Source organism: Hyla sarda, chromosome 2 (genome assembly GCF_029499605.1).
Source record: "Hyla sarda isolate aHylSar1 chromosome 2, aHylSar1.hap1, whole genome shotgun sequence".
NCBI lineage: Eukaryota > Metazoa > Chordata > Amphibia > Anura > Hylidae > Hyla > Hyla sarda.
The window spans coordinates 105,125,732-105,145,504 of record NC_079190.1 but is presented as its reverse complement, the minus strand read 5'-3'; the positions used below and the strand labels follow the sequence as shown (position 1 = coordinate 105,145,504).

The 19,773-nt window shown below is 43.5% G+C and overlaps 2 protein-coding genes across 3 annotated transcripts in view; one reads left to right on the top strand and one right to left on the bottom strand.

Moving 5' to 3' along the window:
- Positions 1-19,773, bottom strand: part of TESPA1 (thymocyte expressed, positive selection associated 1) — a 91,052-nt gene that overhangs the window by 31,520 nt on the left and 39,759 nt on the right. The window contains exons 1-2 of one of the 2 annotated variants that reach the window (XM_056562769.1): positions 7,014-7,074; positions 393-576 (exon numbers count right to left, since the gene is read on the bottom strand). In XM_056562769.1, the coding sequence (XP_056418744.1) occupies positions 393-540 (148 nt within the window). In that variant the 5' untranslated portion in view covers positions 541-576; positions 7,014-7,074. Of the gene's footprint in view, positions 1-392; positions 577-7,013; positions 7,075-19,773 lie in introns of those variants that run through there. The other variant, XM_056562770.1, reaches the window with a different exon arrangement.
- ENDOU (endonuclease, poly(U) specific) overlaps positions 16,630-19,773 on the top strand; it is a 72,330-nt gene continuing 69,186 nt past the window's right edge. The window contains exon 1 of the mRNA XM_056562764.1: positions 16,630-16,679. Within this exon, the coding sequence (XP_056418739.1) occupies positions 16,667-16,679 (13 nt within the window). The 5' untranslated portion in view covers positions 16,630-16,666. The remainder of the gene's footprint in view (positions 16,680-19,773) is intronic.

Sequence of the window (19,773 nt, the reverse complement as noted above, 5' to 3'; positions counted from 1 at the left end):
ACAACAGGTTTCTTAAAATAACAAGTGCATAGAAAATACCAATACATTAACCATTGCATGGCTTTGTATAATACTGTGAAATATAGAGGGTCCTGAGGAGAGTGGGCCTAAGACGGACATTGATGCAACATTTGACACACAGGATGGGCAGGAGTACAGAAGAACACGGGATTCTGTACTTTGTCACCACATAATCAGCATCGCTTTAACAAGAGAAAGATGTAATACAATATGTAACATTAAATTGTATCTTGTGCTGCCATCCAGTACTTCTATAAATCTAAAAGTACATACACAACGTGTGATGTCTTATCTTTGTGTTGTTCATTTGAAACAGAGGTCAAGTGATTAACTATGGAGACTAGTAGCATGCCTTGTATTTTTGTACTCACCTTCCACAAAAGCTTCATCCTCATCTTGAAAAGTGAATTCTGACATGGACATTATAAGAGCCAAAGAGTCCTCTGCATCCCCAATATTGTTCGCACGACGTGACCTTGACCAAGCTAAAGGCCTGTCTGATGAGATGGTGCCTGTCATTGTTAAAAATTTCACGTGTTCTTGGAATTAGGAAATCTGTAAAATTAAAACTTATTGTTTGATAAGGCAAAAAATCATATATATATATATATATATATATATATATATATATATATATGCATTTTTAGCCCAATTTCTAACTTCAGCTCTCCAATAAGTTTGATCAAGGGTTTGCGTTTACACTGTGGACTACATACTGTGGATTAAAAAGTTGTGGAAAAAAAATACAATCTGTACCATAAAATCCACAGCTTGGTTTGAACATAACCTTTAGGAATCAGGGCATTTCCCAAAGTAGCTACCCTGAAAATGACTTAAAGGAGAACTCCAGAATATAAAATTTTTCCCCCATACTGCCGGCAGTAAAAAAAAAAAATGATGTACATACCTTCCTCCACTCGCCCGGGGCCTCCGTTAACCGGCTCCCGTCTGCGCCCCGATCCTCTTCCTGGTTGCTGGTGGTCGGAGAGTCATACTGCGCTCAGCCAATCACCAGCCGCAGTGAAGTCCCGACTCGGCCGGAGATAGGCTGAGCAGGAGTGTGAGAACGCTTCAGGACACAAAATCCTTCACTACACCGGCACCTGCTGCCGGGGCCGAAAACGTCACACTGCCGCTCAGCCTATCGCCGGCCAAGTCGGGACTTCACTGCGGCTGGTGATTGGCTGAGCGCAGTATGACTCTCCGACCACCGGCAACCAGGAAGAGGATCGCGGTGGAGGCCGGAGCCGGTTACCGGAGGCCCCGGGGGAGCGGAGGAAGGTATGTACATCTTTATTTTTTTACTGCCGGTAGTATGGGGGACAATTTTTATATTCTGGAGTTCTCCTTTAACCTCTTCAGGACCCATGACGTATGCATACGTCATCACACCCTGGGTCTTAAGGACCCATGACGTATGCATACGTCATGTCTTTTCCTGGTCTCCGCCGCTCACCCGGCGGAGATCGGAAGCGGATCCCTGCTGAAATCCTTCAGCAGGGATCCAGGGCAAATGCCGAGGGGGGCCATGTAGGCCCCCCATGTCGGCGATCGCCGCAAATCGCAGGGAAATCGCCCTTGTGATCTGCGGCGATACCGGGCTGATCGGGTCTCTGGGACCCGACCGCCCGGTAATTTCGCATGATCCCGGCTGTCACAGACAGCCAGGACCATGCTGAAGACTAGGAGCGAGGTGGCAAGTCTGCCACCTCCTCCGTTCCCCTGCGATCCGTCGGTTAGTTAACCGACCAATCGCAGGGGGGGGGGGGGGGGGGCGGTTACTTCCTCCCGCCCTGCCCAGCCCCTGGATGTCCGGAGAGGACGGGAGGAAGACCGGAGGACGCGGCGGGGGATGGGGGAGTGCTGGGGACCGGCCCCGGTACTTACCTCGTCCCTGAAGACCCGGATCCCGGCGAGGAAGATGGCGGCGGCTGCGACAGGTGAGTAGATCTTCAGCCGCGGTCGGGCCCTTTACAGCAATGCACGTCGCCGTAAAGCGACATGCATTGCTGTATTGGGACCCTATATACTACAACTCCCAGCATGCCCAGACAGCCCTTGGCATCTGGGCATGCTGGGAGTTGCAGTTTTGCAATATCTGGAGGTCCACAGTTTGGAGACCACTGTGTCCTTCCAGATGTTGCAAAACTACACATTCTCAGCATGCCCTTACTTTTCAGGCATGCTGGGAGTTGTAGTTCTGTAACATCTGGCCCTTCAGATGTTGCAGAACTACAACTCCCAGCATGCCTGGACAGTTCTGGCATACTGGGAGTTGTAGTTTTGCAACATCTGGAAGGGCACAGATTGGGAACCACTGTATTAGTGGTCTGCAAACTGTAGTCCTCCAGATGTTGCAAACTACAACTCCAAGCATGCTGGGAGTTGTAGTTCGGCAACATCTGGCTCTATAGATGTTGCCGAACTACTACTCCCAGCATGCCTGAGAATGTTTGGGAGTTGTGGTTTTGCAACAACTGGAGGCACACTGGTTGGGAAACATTGTCTGTTTCCTAACTCAGTGTTTCCCAACCCGTGTGCCTCCAGCTGTTGCAAAACTATAACTACCAGCATGCACTGATAGACTGTGCATGCTGGGAGTTGTAGTTTTGCAACAGCTGGAGGTCCCCCCCTTGTGAATGTACAGGGTACATTCACATGGGCAGGGGGCTTACAGTGAGTATCAGGCTGCAAGTTTGCGATGCAGCAAATTTTGCGCGGCAGCTCAAACTCGCAGCGGGGAAATCGCTGTAACCCCCCGCCCGTGTGATTGTACCCTAAAAACACTACACTACACTAACACAAAATAAAATAAAAAGTAAAAAACACTACATATACACATACCCCTACACAGCCCCCCTCCCCTCCCAAATAAAAATGAAAAACGTCTGGTACGCCACTGTTTTCAAAATGGAGCCTCCAGCTGTTGCAAAACAACAACTCCCAGTATTGCCGGACAGCCGTTGACTGTCCAAGCATGCTGGGAGTTTTGCAACAGCTGGAGGCACCCTGTTTGGGAATCACTGGCATAGAATACCCCTATGTCCACCCCTATGCAAATCCCTAATTCAGGCCTCAAATGCGCATGGCGCTCTCACTTCGGAGCCCTGTCGTATTTCAAGGCAACAGTTTAGGGTCACATATGGGGTATCGCCGTACTCGGAAGAAATTGCCTTAAAAATTTTGGGGGGCTTTTTCTCCTTTCACCCTTTATGAAAAGGTGAAGTTGGGGTCTACACCAGCATGTTAGTGTAAAAAAATAAATTTTTTACACTAACATGTTGCCCTATACTTTTCATTTTGACAAGAGGTAAAAGGGAAAAAAGCCCCCCAAAATTTGTAATGCAACTTCTCCCGACTACAGAGATACCCCATATGTGGGCGCAAAGTGCTCTGGGGGCGCACAACAAGGCTCAGAAGGGAGAGTGCACCATGTACATTTGAGGCGATTTGCACTGGGTTGCCTGTTGTTACCGCGGTTTTGACAAACGCAAAAAAAAAAACACGTGACCCCATTTCGGAAACTACACCCCTCACGGAATGTAATGAGGGGTGCAGTGAGAATTTACACCCCACTGGTGTCTGACAGATCTTTGGAACAGTGGGCTGCGCAAATTAAAAATTTTGTACAGCCCACTGTTCCAAAGATCTGACAGACACCAGTGGGGGGTAAATGCTCACTGTACCCCTTGTTACGTTCCTCAAGGGGTCTAGTTTCCAAAATGGTATGCCATGTGGGGGTTATTTTGCTGTTCTGGCACCATAGGGGCTTCCTAAATGCGACATGCCCCCCGAGCAAAATTTGCTCTCAAAAAGCCAAATATGACTCCTTCTCTTCTGAGCATTGTAGTTCGCCCGCAGTGCGCTTCAGGTCAACTTATGGGGTACCTCCATACTCGGAAGAGATGGGGTTACAAATTTTGGGGGGTATTTTCTGCTATTAACCCTTGCAAAAATTTGAAATTTGGGGGGGGAAACACACATTTTAGTGAATTTTTTTTTTTTTTTTTACGTATGCAAAAGTCGTGAAACCCCTGTGGGGTATTAAGGCTCACTTTATTCCTTGTTACGTTCCTCAAGGGGTCTTGTTTCCAAAATGGTATGCCATGTGTTTTTTTTTTTGCTCTCCTGGCACCATAGGGGCTTCCTAAATGCGACATGCCCCCGAGCAAAATTTGCTCTCAAAAAGCCAAATATGACTCCTTCTCTTCTGAGCATTGTAGTTCGCCCATAGTGCACTTCATGTCAACTTATGGGGTACCTCCATACTCAGAAGAGATGGGGTTACAAATTTTGGGGTATATTTTCTGCTATTAACCCTTGCAAAAATGTGAAATTTGGGCAGAAACACACATTTTATTGAAATTTTTGTATTTTTTTTTTACATATGCAAAAGTCGTGACACACCCGTGGGGGATTAAGGCTCACTTTATTCCTTGTTACGTTCCTCAAGGGGTATAGTTTCCAAAATGGTATGCCATGTGTTTTTTTTTCCTGTTCTGGCACCATAGGGGCTTCCTAAATGCAACATACCCCCCAAAAACCATTTCAGAAAAACGTACGCTCCAAAATCCCCTTGTCGCTCCTTCCCTTCTGAGCCCTCTACTGTGCCCGCCGAACACTTTACATAGACATATGAGGTATGTGCTTACTCGAGAGAAATTGGGCTACAAATATAAGTATACATTTTCTCCTTTTACCCCTTGTAAAAATTCAAAAATTGGGTCTACAAGAACATGCGAGTGTAAAAAATGAAGATTGTGAATTTTCTCCTTCACTTTGCTGCTATTCCTGTGAAACAACTAAAGGGTTAAAATGCTGACTGAATGTCATTTTGAATACTTTGGGGGGTGCAGTTTTTATAATGGGGTCATTTATGGGGTATTTCTAAGATGAAGACCCTTCAAATCCACTTCAAACCTGAACTGGTCCCTGAAAAATTGTGATTTTGGAAATTTTGTGAAAAATTGGAAAATTGCTGCTGAACTTTGAAGCCCTCTGATGTCTTCCAAAAGTAAAATCTCGTCAATTTTATGATGCAAATATAAAGTAGACATATTGTTTATGTGAATAAAATAAAATAATATTTGGAATATCCATTTTCATTACAAGCAGAGAGCTTCAAAGTTAGAAAAATGCAAAATTTTCAAATTTTTCATCAACTTTTGTGATTTTTCAGCAAGAAAGGATGCAAGTTAACAAAAAATTTTACCACTAAGTTAAAGTAGAATATGTCACGAAAAAACAATCTCGGAATCAGAATGATAACTAAAAGCATTCCAGAGTTATTAATGTTTAAAGTGACAGTGGTCAGATGTGCAAAAAATGGCCGGGTCCTAAGGTGTAAAATGGCTGGGTCCTTAAGGGGTTAAAGGGGTTATCCAGGAAAAAAATTTTTTATATATATATATATATATATATATATATATATATATATATATATATATATATATATATATCAACTGGCTCCAGAAAGTTAAACAGATTTGTAAATTACTTCTATTAAAAAATCTTAATCCTTTCAGTACTTATGAGCTGATAAAGTTGAGTTGTTCTTTTCTGTCTACGTGCTCTCTGATAACACGTGGCTCGGGAACAGCCCAGTTTAGAAGCAAATCCCCAAGCAAACCTCTTCTACTCAGTGCAGTTATTGAGACAAGCAGAGATGTCAGCAGAGAGCACTGTTGCCAGACAGAAAACAACAACTCAACTTCAGCAGCTGATAATTATTGAAAGGATTAATATTTTTTAATAGAAGTAATATACAAATCTGTTTAACTTTCTGGAGCCAGTTGATATATATATAAAAAAAATGTTTTCCTAGAATATCCCTTTAATTTGTTGTGGGTTCACCTACGGTCATCTTCAACAACCAGTTTTTATCCCTGGGGAAATCCAAAATGTGTATATAGGGTGGCTGGACCTGATTACATGGTAATACTTTGGCTATTATATCAGCAAGGGGCTTTAGCAACAAGACTAGCTGACTTCTACCTCAAAAACAAATATGCCTACATATGTATAAATACATATATCTAGGCAAAAGCAAAACTTGAAGCTTTTAAGACCCAGATGCCAAACCTGTGCCAGAGCCCATCATGTGCTTTTATTATCTGTATTTTGTATAGTTACTTCTTTGTATCTGGGATAGCATGGATATTGATTTTATTTCATGTCCAGTCTTTTGAGCCTTGTTTATAGTAACTTTACTGTCCCCTAAGGGTGCGTTCACATGCTAGTAGCTAGCAGCGGGTTTCCCCTGAAGGAAACCCACTGCGAGTTAGGCTGCCATTCATTTGAATGGGTCCACGGACAGTCCGCAAATCTGACACTATTGCGGACTGTCTGTGGACTCATTTAAATCAATGGTGGCGTAACTCGCAGCAGGATTCCCGCAGCGGGAAACCCGCTGCTAGTTACTAGCGTTTGAACGCACCCTTAAACAAACTGGAGTAAGGCTGGGTTCACATGTGTGTCACAGGCTCCATTCGTAGCCTCAATTGCAGTATGCATCAAATGATTGGACACAAAAATCGTAGCATGTAGTATTTTTTGTCAGGTCAAATGAATGGATGCCATACCGGAAACCTGATGGACCCCATTACAGTCAATGTGGTCTGTCGGGCTCCATTGGTGTCCAAAATACCACATTACTTGCTATTGCCAGCTTTGGGAGATGCAAAATTCAAAATTATAAATAATTGAAGATAGTGAGGTAACGGTTATAATCTGCCAACCCACCAATCCTTTTGGATAAGATATGCCACTGATCGAATAAACAGCAATAAGTTCATCAGACAAGGGATTTACAGTATATTTGGTTTAGGTATATCTAGTATGCACTCATACTCCACATAAGCTTAATCAGACACCAGTGACATAGCTACAAATATATCCATTGAGCACAATGTATAACATTCAGCGGATCATTAATGTAATACTACACAGCACAAAACTTGTTGTTTAAGAAAATCTTGCACGATTGAACTTACCGCATGTTCTTGTGCTGTGTTTACAGACAGACACATTTGTAGAATAACATATACAGGAAGCTCAGTATGCCAATCTCCCTATCTCTCTACAACATTACGTTTTTAGCAACCACATGTTGTTTATGGCCCTCCCACCACACGTTCTGTATTTTTATCACTTGCTCTTAGCAGACCGATGAAGTCCGACTACTCGGGCGTACCCACGAGAATGAGCTCTACGGAGTGATTAAACCTGAAGTAACAGTGCTAGTTGCACACAAGTCCTTTATTCTATCTTTACTTGTTTTGATTACTATGTTTCCATCGTTACTCTAGTCCTACCTTGGACTCAATAGTTCCTTATTGTTCTACACAACTTACTATTGAAGGGCTGATTGTCGCATACGCATAATCTTGCAATAATATCCTTGTAATATGCATGTATATTGTATTATGTGACGGATCCCCCCATATAAGAGATGTCATGACTGTTTAACTCTATGTTATAAATGTCTGTTATGTTTATGTTTGGAAAAACCCAATAAAAAGATTGTAAAACTTAGCAGACCATATTAACGCAAATGAGTATATTGGCATGCAGCATACACCACAATTAATATAGAAGATTAAGCAAAAAATATATTTGTGGCCTTGTAATCCTTTCATAAATATAGGTATCTGCATAACAAACCTCAGCTTGTGTGAAATACTAGATGGGGGAGAAAATGTAATATTTTTATGTTTACTGCAAAAGAATGTATGTTTGCCTATTTTTGTTGGGGTTGGGCCAACAAAAAGAATGGAAATTATAGTGCAGAGTAGCTGAGGGTAGTAGTACATCTAGCAAAGTGGCATAATGGAAGTGCTATACTCCGGGATATACTATGGTGTAAGTGCCATAGTGCTGGTGTGCCCATAATGCTGGGTTCAGACAAAATTGTACACTTTAAAACGTTATTTGAAAATCCTCTGCAGACCATTACAAGATATGGCACAGGGTAGTCTACACAGTCTTAGGCTTTAGTGTTTGAGGTTTGGGCAAAAATCCCACAGCTTTTGTAGCAGAGACAATGTGGAAAAGTCTCTAATAACCCTATTAAAGAGTACCTGTCACCAAACTAAACTTTAAACATATTGGGGGGTATTTATTAAAGGATTTATGTGTTTTTTTTTTTCACGTAACTTTGGCGCAATACTTTGGCGCAGTGTCTTTTTGCGCCAAAGTTTGGCGCATCTTCTCCACTGTCATTTTTACAACTTTCTCAAAACCACACAGTCCTGTGTGTGATTTTAACTTTAGTCAGTAATTCATCATTTGCGCCAAAGATCTATGGCGCAATTTTGGCGCACAACCCTTTTTTTTTGGGCGCAAATCACCGCCAAGAAATTTTGCACATGGAAAAAACACTTAACAATGTCAGAAAATGTAAAGGCGTCAAAATACATTAAAACATTTTTTTTTTTGTGAAAGTAGCGACGCCTCCAGGGCTGCTCAATACTATCCTGCGACATAGTTGTCTCTGAGGAACCTTCACCCTCCGTTGAGCCAGCATTGGACATGGCCACACAGGTTCCGGAAAGGTAAGCACTAAAGTAGTGGTCTCCAACCTGCGGACCTCCAGATGTTGCAAAACTACAACTCCCAGCATGCCCAGACAGCCAACGGCTGTCCGGGCATGCTGATAATTGTAGTTTTGCAACATCTGGAGGTCCACAGGTTGAAGATCACTGCAATAAAGTAACCAATAAATAAATAAATAAATAAAAAAAAATACTCAAGTTGAAAATAAAATCCATTTCACATGGTGGCTATAAACCCCACAAAAGAAAATAACTCATGTCGCTTGCTGATATACTGCAGGAGGGACTCCGAAATGGCTGCTCTACAGGGTAAAATACGCGTCCTCTGTGGCGGTAAGTTCTGTGTAAAAGGCGCTGTGAACAGCTGATTTCAACATTTGAGCCAAAATTACTAACAACTTGCACCAAATGATACATTTGGTGCATGTCCACGAAAACCCAAAGTGAAAAAAAAAAGGGTAAAAGAAACTGTCAACAGGCAAAATTGATAAATACCCCCCATTGTTCCTTATGAAATAATAAGACACTTTACTATTTACTTTCAGTTGAAGGGGTACTCCACCTGAAAACATCCTTTGGATAGGGGGAAAAGATGTCTGATCACAGAGGTCCCGCTGCTGGAGACCCCTGCAATCTCCGGGCTGGCAGCAGCGGTGGCCAGCACACGGAAGCTTGGAGCGGCTAGTATGAATCCATCATGCGTCCACCCATAGACATGAATAGAGGGGGCGTGGCAGCTGTGGTTGCCAGTCATCCGGCACGGAGCTGAGTTAGCTCCCTGCACCATATGACTGGGGTGGGAGATCCTTAGGATAGGGGATAAGATGTTTTCTGGCAGATTACGTCTTTAAAATGCTCAACCTTTACATGTTTTTAACCCCTTAAGGACCAAGTCCATTTTGACCTTAACCCCTTAAGGACTCAGCCCATTTTGGCCTTAAGGACTCAGACAATTTAATTTTTACGTTTTCATTTTTTCCTCCTCGCCTTCTAAAAATCATAACTCTTTTATATTTTCATCCACAGACTAGTATGAGGGCTTGTTTTTTGCGCGACCAGTTGTCCTTTGTAATGACATCACTCATTATATCATAAAATGTATGGCGCAACCAAAAAACACTATTTTTGTGGGGAAATTAAAACGAAAAACGCAATTTTGCTAATTTTGGAAGGTTTTGTTTTCACGCCGTACAATTTCTGGTAAAAATGACATGTGTTCTTTAATCTGAGGGTCAATACAATTAAAATGATACCCATTATTATATACTTTTATATTATTGTTGCGCTTAAAAAAAATCACAAACTTTTTAACCAAATTAGTACGTTTATAATCCCTTTATTTTGATGACCTATAACTTTTTTATTTTTCCGTATAAGCGGCGGTATGGGGGCTCATTTTTTGCGCCATGATCTGTACTTTTTTTTGATACCACATTTGTATATAAAAAACTTTTAATACGTTTTTTATAATTTTTTTTTAATAAAATGTATTAAAAAAGTAGGAATTTTGGACTTTAATTTTTTTTCGTTCACGCCGTTCACCGTACGGGATCATTAACATTTTATTTTAATAGTTCGGACATTTACGCACGCGGAGATACCAAATATGTCTATAAAAAATGTTTTTTACGCTTTTTGGGGGTAAAATAGGAAAAAACGGACGTTTTACTTTTTTATTGGGGGAGGGGATTTTTCACTTTTTTTTTACTTTTACTTTTACATTTTTTTACATTTTTTTTTACACTTGAATAGTCCCCATAGGGGACTATTCATAGCAATACCATGATTGCTAATACTGATCTGTTCTATGTATAGGACATAGAACAGATCAGTATTATCGGTCATCTCCTGCTCTGGTCTGCTCGATCACAGACCAGAGCAGGAGACGCCGGGAGCCGCACGAAGGAAGGTGAGGGGACCTCCGTGCGGCGTTATGAATGATCGGATCCCCGCAGCAGCGCTGCGGGCGATCCAATCGTTCATTTTAATCGCGAACTGCCGCAGATGCCGGGATCTGTATTGATCCCGGCACCTGAGGGGTTAATGGCGGACGCCCGCGAGATCGCGGGCGTCGGCCATTGCCGGCGGGTCCCTGGCTGCGATCAGCAGCCGGGATCAGCCGCGCATGACACGGGCATCGCTCCGATGCCCGCGGTTATGCTTAGGACGTAAATGTACGTCCTGGTGCGTTAAGTACCACCTCACCAGGACGTACATTTACGTCCTGCGTCCTTAAGGGGTTAAAGGGGTATTCCAGGGAAAACCTTTTTTTTTTTTACATCCAGAAAGTTAAACAGATTTGTAAATTACTTCTATTAAAAAATCTTAATCCTTTCAGTACTTATGAGCTTTTGAAGTTAAGGTTGTTCTTTTCTGTCTAAGTGCTCTTTGATGACACGTGTCTTGGGAACCGCCCAGTTTAGAAGAGGTTTGCTATGGGGATTTGCTTCTAAACTGGGCGGTTCGCGAGGCAAGTGTCATCAGAGAGCACTTAGACAGAAAAGAACAACCTTAACTTCAGAAGCTCATAAGTACTGAAAGGATTAAGATTTTCAAATAGAAGTAATTTACAAATCTAGGTGTGAAATATCAAGTAGAGAAGGATTTCCTGGCACTGTCAATGATTCACTATATCGCACACCTCCTGCCCCCTCTGTCACTTAGCAAATGGCAGGGAGAAAATGAGACATTAGTGTCCTATGCCTTTCTCTCCCTGCCTGTCTGCTGTGGACAAGTACATAAAGTGCAGCTAAGTGACCTGACCAGGGCCGGACTGGCCTAGCGGGATACCGGGATAATTCCCGCTAGGCCGCGCGCCCTTTGGGCCGGCAGTGTCTGGAGGATAGGCTGCCTGAGTCCCGACAAATCACTGTATCATTCTGTCAGGACCTGTGTGTTCGGCAGCTGCAGCATTACACACAGGTCCTGACAGTTGAAACAGTGGGGTACAGAGTCTGTAATGGGAGCTGTACAGACAGTACACTCCCCTCTACTCTCTGCCTCCTCACTGCTCCTGGCCCCTCCTCCTGTCGGCACAGTGACTGCAGCTGCTCGGGGGAAGATCTACTATACTGGGTGAGAGGAAAGGGAACCAAATGTTATTACTATGTAAGGGAAAGGGTGGGAGTCCTGTCATAAAGTATGAGATGGGGGGGGGGCTTTTGAGGGGGAGACCTGTGATATGAGGGGCTGGAGAGGGGGAGACCTGTGATGTAGGGGGCTGGAGATGGGGGACCTGTGATGTGGGGGGCTGGAGATGGGGGACCTGTGATGTAGGGAGCTGGAGAGGGGGGATTTGTAATGTGGGGGGCTGGAGAGGGGGACCTGTGATGTGAGGGGCTGTTATGTGGGGTGGGGGGTGGCCTCTTAGGAGAGAAGACCTGCTGTTACTACCTTGTAAGAGAGGGGCACTTTGGTTTTCTTTTATTGCAATTTAAGTTGTTAGTTAATGAAAAATAATAAATGATTTTTTATATTTAACTACAGTTAAGGGGAATGTTTTATCAGTTTTATTCTGCCTAAACAGTGGGCAGCATAAAACTGGTGCAGGCATCACGATCCCAGGACACTAGGAAAAACACTGAGACACTCGGTCATTCAGAGTAATCTTTCAGAAAATCCTGCTGAAACCCTGCTAATTAGTCCCTGGGGCTGGTCCCAGCGGGGCAGGTGATGCATCTCTCCCTATGCCAATGGTCTCCAGACTGTGGACCTCCAGCTGTTGTTTAACTAAAACTCCCAGCATGCCCAGACCATTTTTGGAACAACTAGCAGTCCACAATTTGGAGACCTAGTCCCCATACAGTTAAATTCCTCACTTCTGCACTACTACTGGAATTCTGTTCCTGGTATCTGGCACTTCCGGGTTAGGTGACGTCATACGGCTAGCCATCCAATCAGCGGCTGAGGCTGGATATTGCTTCGGCCCATAACTGAATGAGCAGCTGTGTAACGTCACCTAACCCAGAAGCGCTGGACACTGGGAACTGACTTTCGTGATTCTGGCGGTAGCGCAAGAGCAAGGAAGAGAGTTTTTTTTTTTAATACTGTCTTCCCCAAGTGGATTTTACATAGCGTTAATACCACATTTCTGTCTTGTATGTTAACTTCAGAGCGCAGCCACAATATAGCTTTCTTATGGAGGCCTGGCAAATCAAATGTCAAGCTTCCCTGTCCCTTCCCTGCAGCCGGCAGCTGCCACAATGACACAATGCTGTGGGGCTGGTATGATCATTTTTCCAGGGTTTTTAGCCCCAGTTCTTCCCTGGGTGGGGATAGAGATATAGCTAGCTAAGGCTGCATTCACACCACAATTGTTACATACCGGATCTGGCTGGGAGATGTGAAAACCAGGCGCTCCCGTATCTCAGCCGGACCCGGCCCCCATCTCATTTGAATGAGCCAACCGGACTTAGATAGTGACTCTAGTCGGCTCAGTTTTGCCCCGTATCCATTTTTTCGACCGGACTTGAAACTGTAGTATACCACGGTTTTAAGTCTGGTCACAAAACCGGATATGGGGCAAAAATAAGCCGACCTGAGTCACTATTTGACTCCGGTCGGCTCATTCAAATGAATGAGATGGGGGCTGAGATGGGGGCTGAGATAAAGGAGTGCCTGGTTTTCACATCTCCTTATCGGATCCAGTCCCGTATGTAGCAATCGTGGTGTGAATACAGCCTAATGTGGAATGGAGGTAGAAGTGGGAAGAAACCTGCCTACCTACCTAATATATTAAGGCTGAACATTTACTTAGCTAAGAAGGGGAGAGGGAAGGGGGGCACCTTTGTAGTGTTGGTATCTATCTGTATATGTTCACTGTATGGAGTTAACCTTGGTCTTTGCCTAGTGGATTTTTTTCCAGTAGCACTGTGGGGATATTAGTCATTCTGCAGTGATACTGGTCATGATGGGGCGATATTACTTGTCCCTTGTATACTGATATTGATAATTTCGATCTCAGTTCACAGGATTTGGTCAGTAACAGTATGACGGCAATATGTATGGGCATAATATTCCTCCTTGTATACTGGTATTATTGGTAATATTGGTCTCTGTATACAGGAATTGGTCAGTAACAGTATAATGGTAATATGTATGGGCATAATATTCCTCCTTGTATACTGGTATTATTGGTAATATTGGTCTCAGTATACAGGATTTGGTCAGTAACAGTATGATGGTAATATGTATGGTGATAATTTTCCTCCTTGTATACTGGCATTATTGGTAATATTATCCAAACCCTAGGGCCGTAGCCCAGGGTGCAAAACACCTCTTATTATTCCCCTTATAAAATATAACTTTTAATGTATTCAATAAATAAAAAGTAATCCCAGAAAAAAACACCTAATTTAAAATTTATGTGCTGAGAGGGATAATTTTGAGTACAAGTGGGATCAACAGACCTCCACAATATGAGGTTCTGCAGCAACCTACAATTCCCACTCAAACACAACTTTAAAAACACTATATTGCCGCCTCTACATGTTTCACCGTCTCCACAGCGTTTTCAAGAGGCAAGACAGTGGCAATTTAGTGGGTCAGTTTGGTTTAGTTTATTGGTAATATTGCTCTCAATATACCGGATTTTCACATATAACCTTTTTAAAACATTGCTGCCATTTTTCATTATAAGGGAGTGTTGTGCCACTTTACTTTTTTAATTTGTGGTTCTTTAATCGGGTCTTGGACGCTGACACCATTTTATTGAAGCATTTGGCAAAGTACTGGTGTATTCCTTCTGTGATATATATTTATATAGCCACGTAAAGTGATACGCCTGTGCTCGGTGGCCGTTTGCTGGAACAATGACACAATGCTGTGGGGCTGGTATGCAGTAATTTCCAGGGCTGGTTTTCATCCCCAGTCCGGCCCTGGACCTGACCCCCGCACACGCACTTCCTAGTTTGCTCTGCATCCTCAGGTCACATGAATTTACTGGGCCCTGCTGCCCAGAAATCCTTACAAGAAAGGCAGATCCTGCCCCCTGCTGTAGCATTTAAGCTGTGCAGGTACTGGAGGTATAGGTGACTAGCTTGCTGAATATGATGTCACCCCTCCCTCACCCGTTTCATATATGTATGCCCCTGAGTGACTGCCCCTACTTACCTGTCCAACCGTGGGGAATCCCAGAGACCACTCACTGTATGAAGCCCAGCACTACTTGCCCATCCTGGAGAAAGTGGCGGATGCAATTTCCTTGTTGCCCCCCCCCAGATTAATTTCCCCCACAGGATTTAGGACATCTCTGTGTCCCGAAAGATCTTTTAAAAACGCAGGGGCTGCCGGGAGGTAGCGCAAGCAGGGACATCACTGATGTCCCATACGTGCACCCGTTTGAGCAGGGCGGAGCGGAGCAGGAGGAAGCGTGCATGCTAAGTTACCAGCGGCACGTCAGCTTACCGCACCTCCGGTCCTGGGACATACTGCTATGGCCTATAGGCCATAGCAGTAGATCATGACCCCAGACCGGAGGAGCGGTGGTCGGAGCACTGAAGTAGGGCAGTAAACAGACATACAGTATGTCTGTGGGGCCACTGCCTACCTAATGTGGGGGAACTATGCTGCCATCCTAATGTGGAGGAACTATGCTGCTACTATAATGCTGGGGGACTACACTGCCAACCTAACTGCGCCCTCTGAATGTAATACTACTATAAATTGTGCGCCCTCTGCTATAATACAAACTCAGACTTAGAATAATACAGCGGTGGGGGGGGGGGGGGGTATTTAGTCAGCCACCAATTGTGCAAGTTCTCCCACTTAAAAAGATGAAGGGGCCTGTCATTTTCATCATAGGTATACCTGAACTGTGAGAACTATGCTGCCAACCTAATGTTGGGGAACTATGCTGCCAACCTAATGTGGGGGAACTATACTGCCTACCTAATGTGGGGGAACTATGCTGCCAACTTAATGTGGGGGACCATGCTGCCAACCTAGTGTGGGGGAACTATACTGCTTACCTAATGTAAGGGAACTATGCTGCCACTATAATGCTGGAGGACTATGCTGCTTACCTAATATCGGGGAGATATACCGCCCCCCTAATGTGGGGAACTATGCTGTCAACCTAATGTGGGGGAGCTATGCTGCCTACCTAATGTGGAGGAACTATGCTGTGTACTAAATGTGGGGGACTTCTGCTGCGTACTTAAAGGGATACTCCACTGCCCCAGCATTCGGAACATTTTGTTCCAAACGCTGGGTGGGAGCTGCGAGGGTGATGAGGCCTCAGCCACGCCCCTCGTGACATCACGCCCCTGAATGCAAGCCTATGGGAGAGGGCGTGTCGATCACTGCATGATGCTCTGATAGTGCCCCTCCCGAGACTAGACCCCAGATCCACCCCTGCCTGGAGGAGGTCCTGATCTTTTTAGACCCTAGCAATGCCCCTGGTTTTGAGTATCAGAAATATATCTATAGAAGGAAGAGTGCTACCACAAGGATCAGCACGAATATCAAAGACCCTGCTTCCCTCCTTAACCCGGTCCAATATGGTGAGACAGACTTTGAAAATGGAGGATGTTGACCAGAATTATGGAAATAGCTGAACTTGCTGTGTATTCATAACTTCCATAGAAGTGTATGGGCGTTATGGAAACACTGTAGCACCTCAAACTCCACTGTTTGTGGGACTATAAATAATATGTCATACACGTCTATCACTACAGGACACAGTATATTGCTGTATATTGTAAGCATTTATTAAAGCAGTTACTCCATATTTTTTAAATAATTGGAGATCTTTGAGTCAGTCTAAAAAAGAAACCTGGTTGCCCATAGCAACCATCTCTGACCAGCTTTCATTTATTTTACTGCTTTTGCAAAATAAAAGCCGCAATGTGATTGGACATACCCCGAAATGTAGCTAGGGCACAAAGGTTTGTTTTGAGGTGTTGTGATGGTGTGCCCATATACCATGTCACTGCTGCAGCCAATTGAGGCCAGTGATTGGCTGCATGACATCACAAGGCCACATGACATCACAATGGTTCTTTGCAAGAGAATAAGACACCACTGGTGCTTCTCATTCTTCACAGACAGGCTGAGAGAAGCTGAGCGGACATCTACATGCTCCAAGAAGGGAGATGAGACCAACAGGTATGAGGATGGCAGCTATACGACCGCCACCTACTATAGACAGCTCACACATGGCCAAACCTCCCCTATATCACAGAACACAATGAGGTCCATTTACTTATGTGATCCCAACTGTTTTTCTCAGGTTGTGCAGCCAAATTGTCTTGCACGCTTTTTGCGTCAGAATTTGCAACCAAAACATCAAAAAAACCTGACCAACTCTCCATTTTACTCAGAAAACCCAAAAAGGGGGCATGGCTGCCTGGGAAAAAGGACGTTGTAGTTAATAAAGGGGCATCTCGCCGCCAGTTACGAAAAATCCCAACATATTTACTAATGTTCCCACATAAAAATGTGGTGGATTTGAGCTCTGGAAACCCCTACTTCTCAGAGCAGTTGTAAAATAAATAAAAAATTAGAAAAAGTAGGGAAAATTAGTACATTCCATGGAAATATACCTGTGGGGAAAATAGAAGATTACACTACAGAAAGAAGATTACACTCCACTCTTAGTAAATCAGGGACAATTTTTCATTATTTGTGCACAATTTATTTGTTGTGTTTTTTTCCAGCATCTACCTTATTTTTGTTTGCTTTTGTGCTATTTTTTTCAGTTTGTGCTTGCTTCATCTATTTTGTATTTTTGCACTTGGAGGGGGTGCGGTATAGTGCACACAAATAGATTTGTTGCATTTATCATCTGTGTAAAAATAAATGTTTTAAGCAAAAAAGTTACGCAAGTATACTCCACTCCCTGGGTGGCAAATGTGGAAGTTTGTTGTTGCATGTCTCTTTCCCAATTGCTCGGCATTAAATTCATTTTAAGGCATGCTGAGACTTGTGGTTTTATTGCATAATATTTTTACCATGTTGTTCCATGCATTATACTACATGACCTGGAAATACAATATATATGGAAGCCCCCCCCCCCCCCTTTCAATATAAAGGGGCTACAACTAGTATACACTGCACCCTCTAAATATAATACTACCACAAATTACGCCCTCTGAATATAATACTACTATAAATTGTGCGCCCTCTGCATATAATACAACCTCAGACTTAGAATAATACAGTGGGGGGGGGAAAGTATTTAGTCAGCCACCAATTGTGCAAGTTCTCCCACTTAAAAAGATGAGAGGGGCCTATAATTTTCATCATTGGTATACCTCAACTATGAGAGACATAGTGAGAAAAAATTCAGTCTTCCCAGCCTGGTGCAGATCTACAATTTTGTTTCTGGTGTCCTTTGACAGCTCTTTGGTCTTGGCCATAGTGGAGTTTGGAGTGTAACTGTTTGAGGTTGTGAACAGGTGTCTTTTATACTGATAACAAGTTCAAACAGGAGCCATTAATACAGGTAACGAGTGGAGGACAGAGGAGACTCCTAAAGAAGAAATTACAGGTCTGTGAGAGCCAGAAATCTTGCTTGTTTGTAGATGACCAAATACTTATTTTCCACCATAATTTGCAAATAAATTCTTTAAAAAACATTTTTTTTCTCATTATGTCTCTCATAGTTGATGTATACTAATGATGAAAATTACAGACCTCTCTCATCTTTTTAAGTGGGAGAAATTGCACAATTGGTGGCTGACTAAATACTTTTTTCCCCACTGTATACTGCCACACACTGTGCTCTCTGAATATAACACTGCCATACAATTTGCCGTCTGAATATAATACTACCACACACTGCACCCTCTAAATATAATACTACCACACACTGCGCCTTTTGAATATCATACTACCACACAATGTGCTGTATGAATGTAACACTGCCACACAATGTTCCCTCTGAATATGATCCTACCGCACACTGCGCCCTCTAAATATCAAACTACCACACACTTTGACCTCTGAAAAAAACACTGACACACAATGTACCCTCTAAATATAACATTGCCACCCACTGTTCCCTTTTAATTAACCTTATTTATGGCCGTATAGCACACTTTTAAAACTAAAAATTGATGCAGGAACTTTACCTGCTTGTTATGCACAGATAAATCATCCGCCGGGCCCATAGCAGTCACTGCTTCTCACTGTTCTAAAATGGCCACGGCCAGGCTGCTGATTGTAAACAAGCAGTTGGCACCTCGACCACTTTAAATCAGTGACCAGCAGTGGTTGCCGGGACTGGTGAGATGTGTCCCTGACAGCACGCTGAAGAGCCATGCAGAGGACTTCACTCGTCAGTGCTTCACTGACTGCCTTGCCCCGCAAGACCCACCGCCTGAATCTGAGCCTGCCAGAGCATGTCTGGAGCCACAGGCCAGGTAAGTGATAAAGAAAAAAAACAAAAAAAAACAGGGGAGCAGACAGAGCCTCATTATTGGAGAAGAACACTGCAGCCTTATTGGCTTATGTTGGGAAAGGTTGCCATAGGACCTACTATTGGGCTGGCTACAAGGGAGGGAGCCACAGGCTCTATTGATCCCATAGGCCCTAACACGCAACCTGGCTAGCAATCTACCTAGCTATTTAACTACCTGGCTACCAACCTAGCTACCTACCTGGCTAGCTGTCTACTGAGCTACCATGCTAGCTACTTGACTACCTGGCTATCAACCTAGCTAGCTCCCTTACTATCTACCCCTCTATCTATCTATCTAATCTACCTATCTATCTATCTATCTATCTATCTATACAAAAATATAGAAGCAGCACACCACAGGTATATTTCAAAGGAAAGGTGAGTTTATTCCATGATGTGAGAGACTACGTTTCTCCAGCCTCACGCTGGCCTCACGCTGGCTTTCTCAAGTGCACTTGAGAAAGCCAGCGTGAGGCTGGAGAAACGTAGTCTCTCACATCATGGAATAAACTCACCGTTCCTTTGAAATCTACCTGTGGTGTGCTGCTTCTATATTTTTGTATGCATTGAGGAACCAGTGGACCGAGGTTCAGAATATGCGGGCACCCCAATTTCTTTTTTTCTATACATTTCTGGAGGTGCTGTTCTTATTGGATATCTATCTATCTATCTAATATATCTACCTACATGGCTGTCTACCTAGCTATGAACATGCCTAGCTACTTAGCTACCTTGATACCTAGTTATCTATTAACTCACCTACCTAGCTAGTAAAATGTAATGGGAACCTTTTAAAAC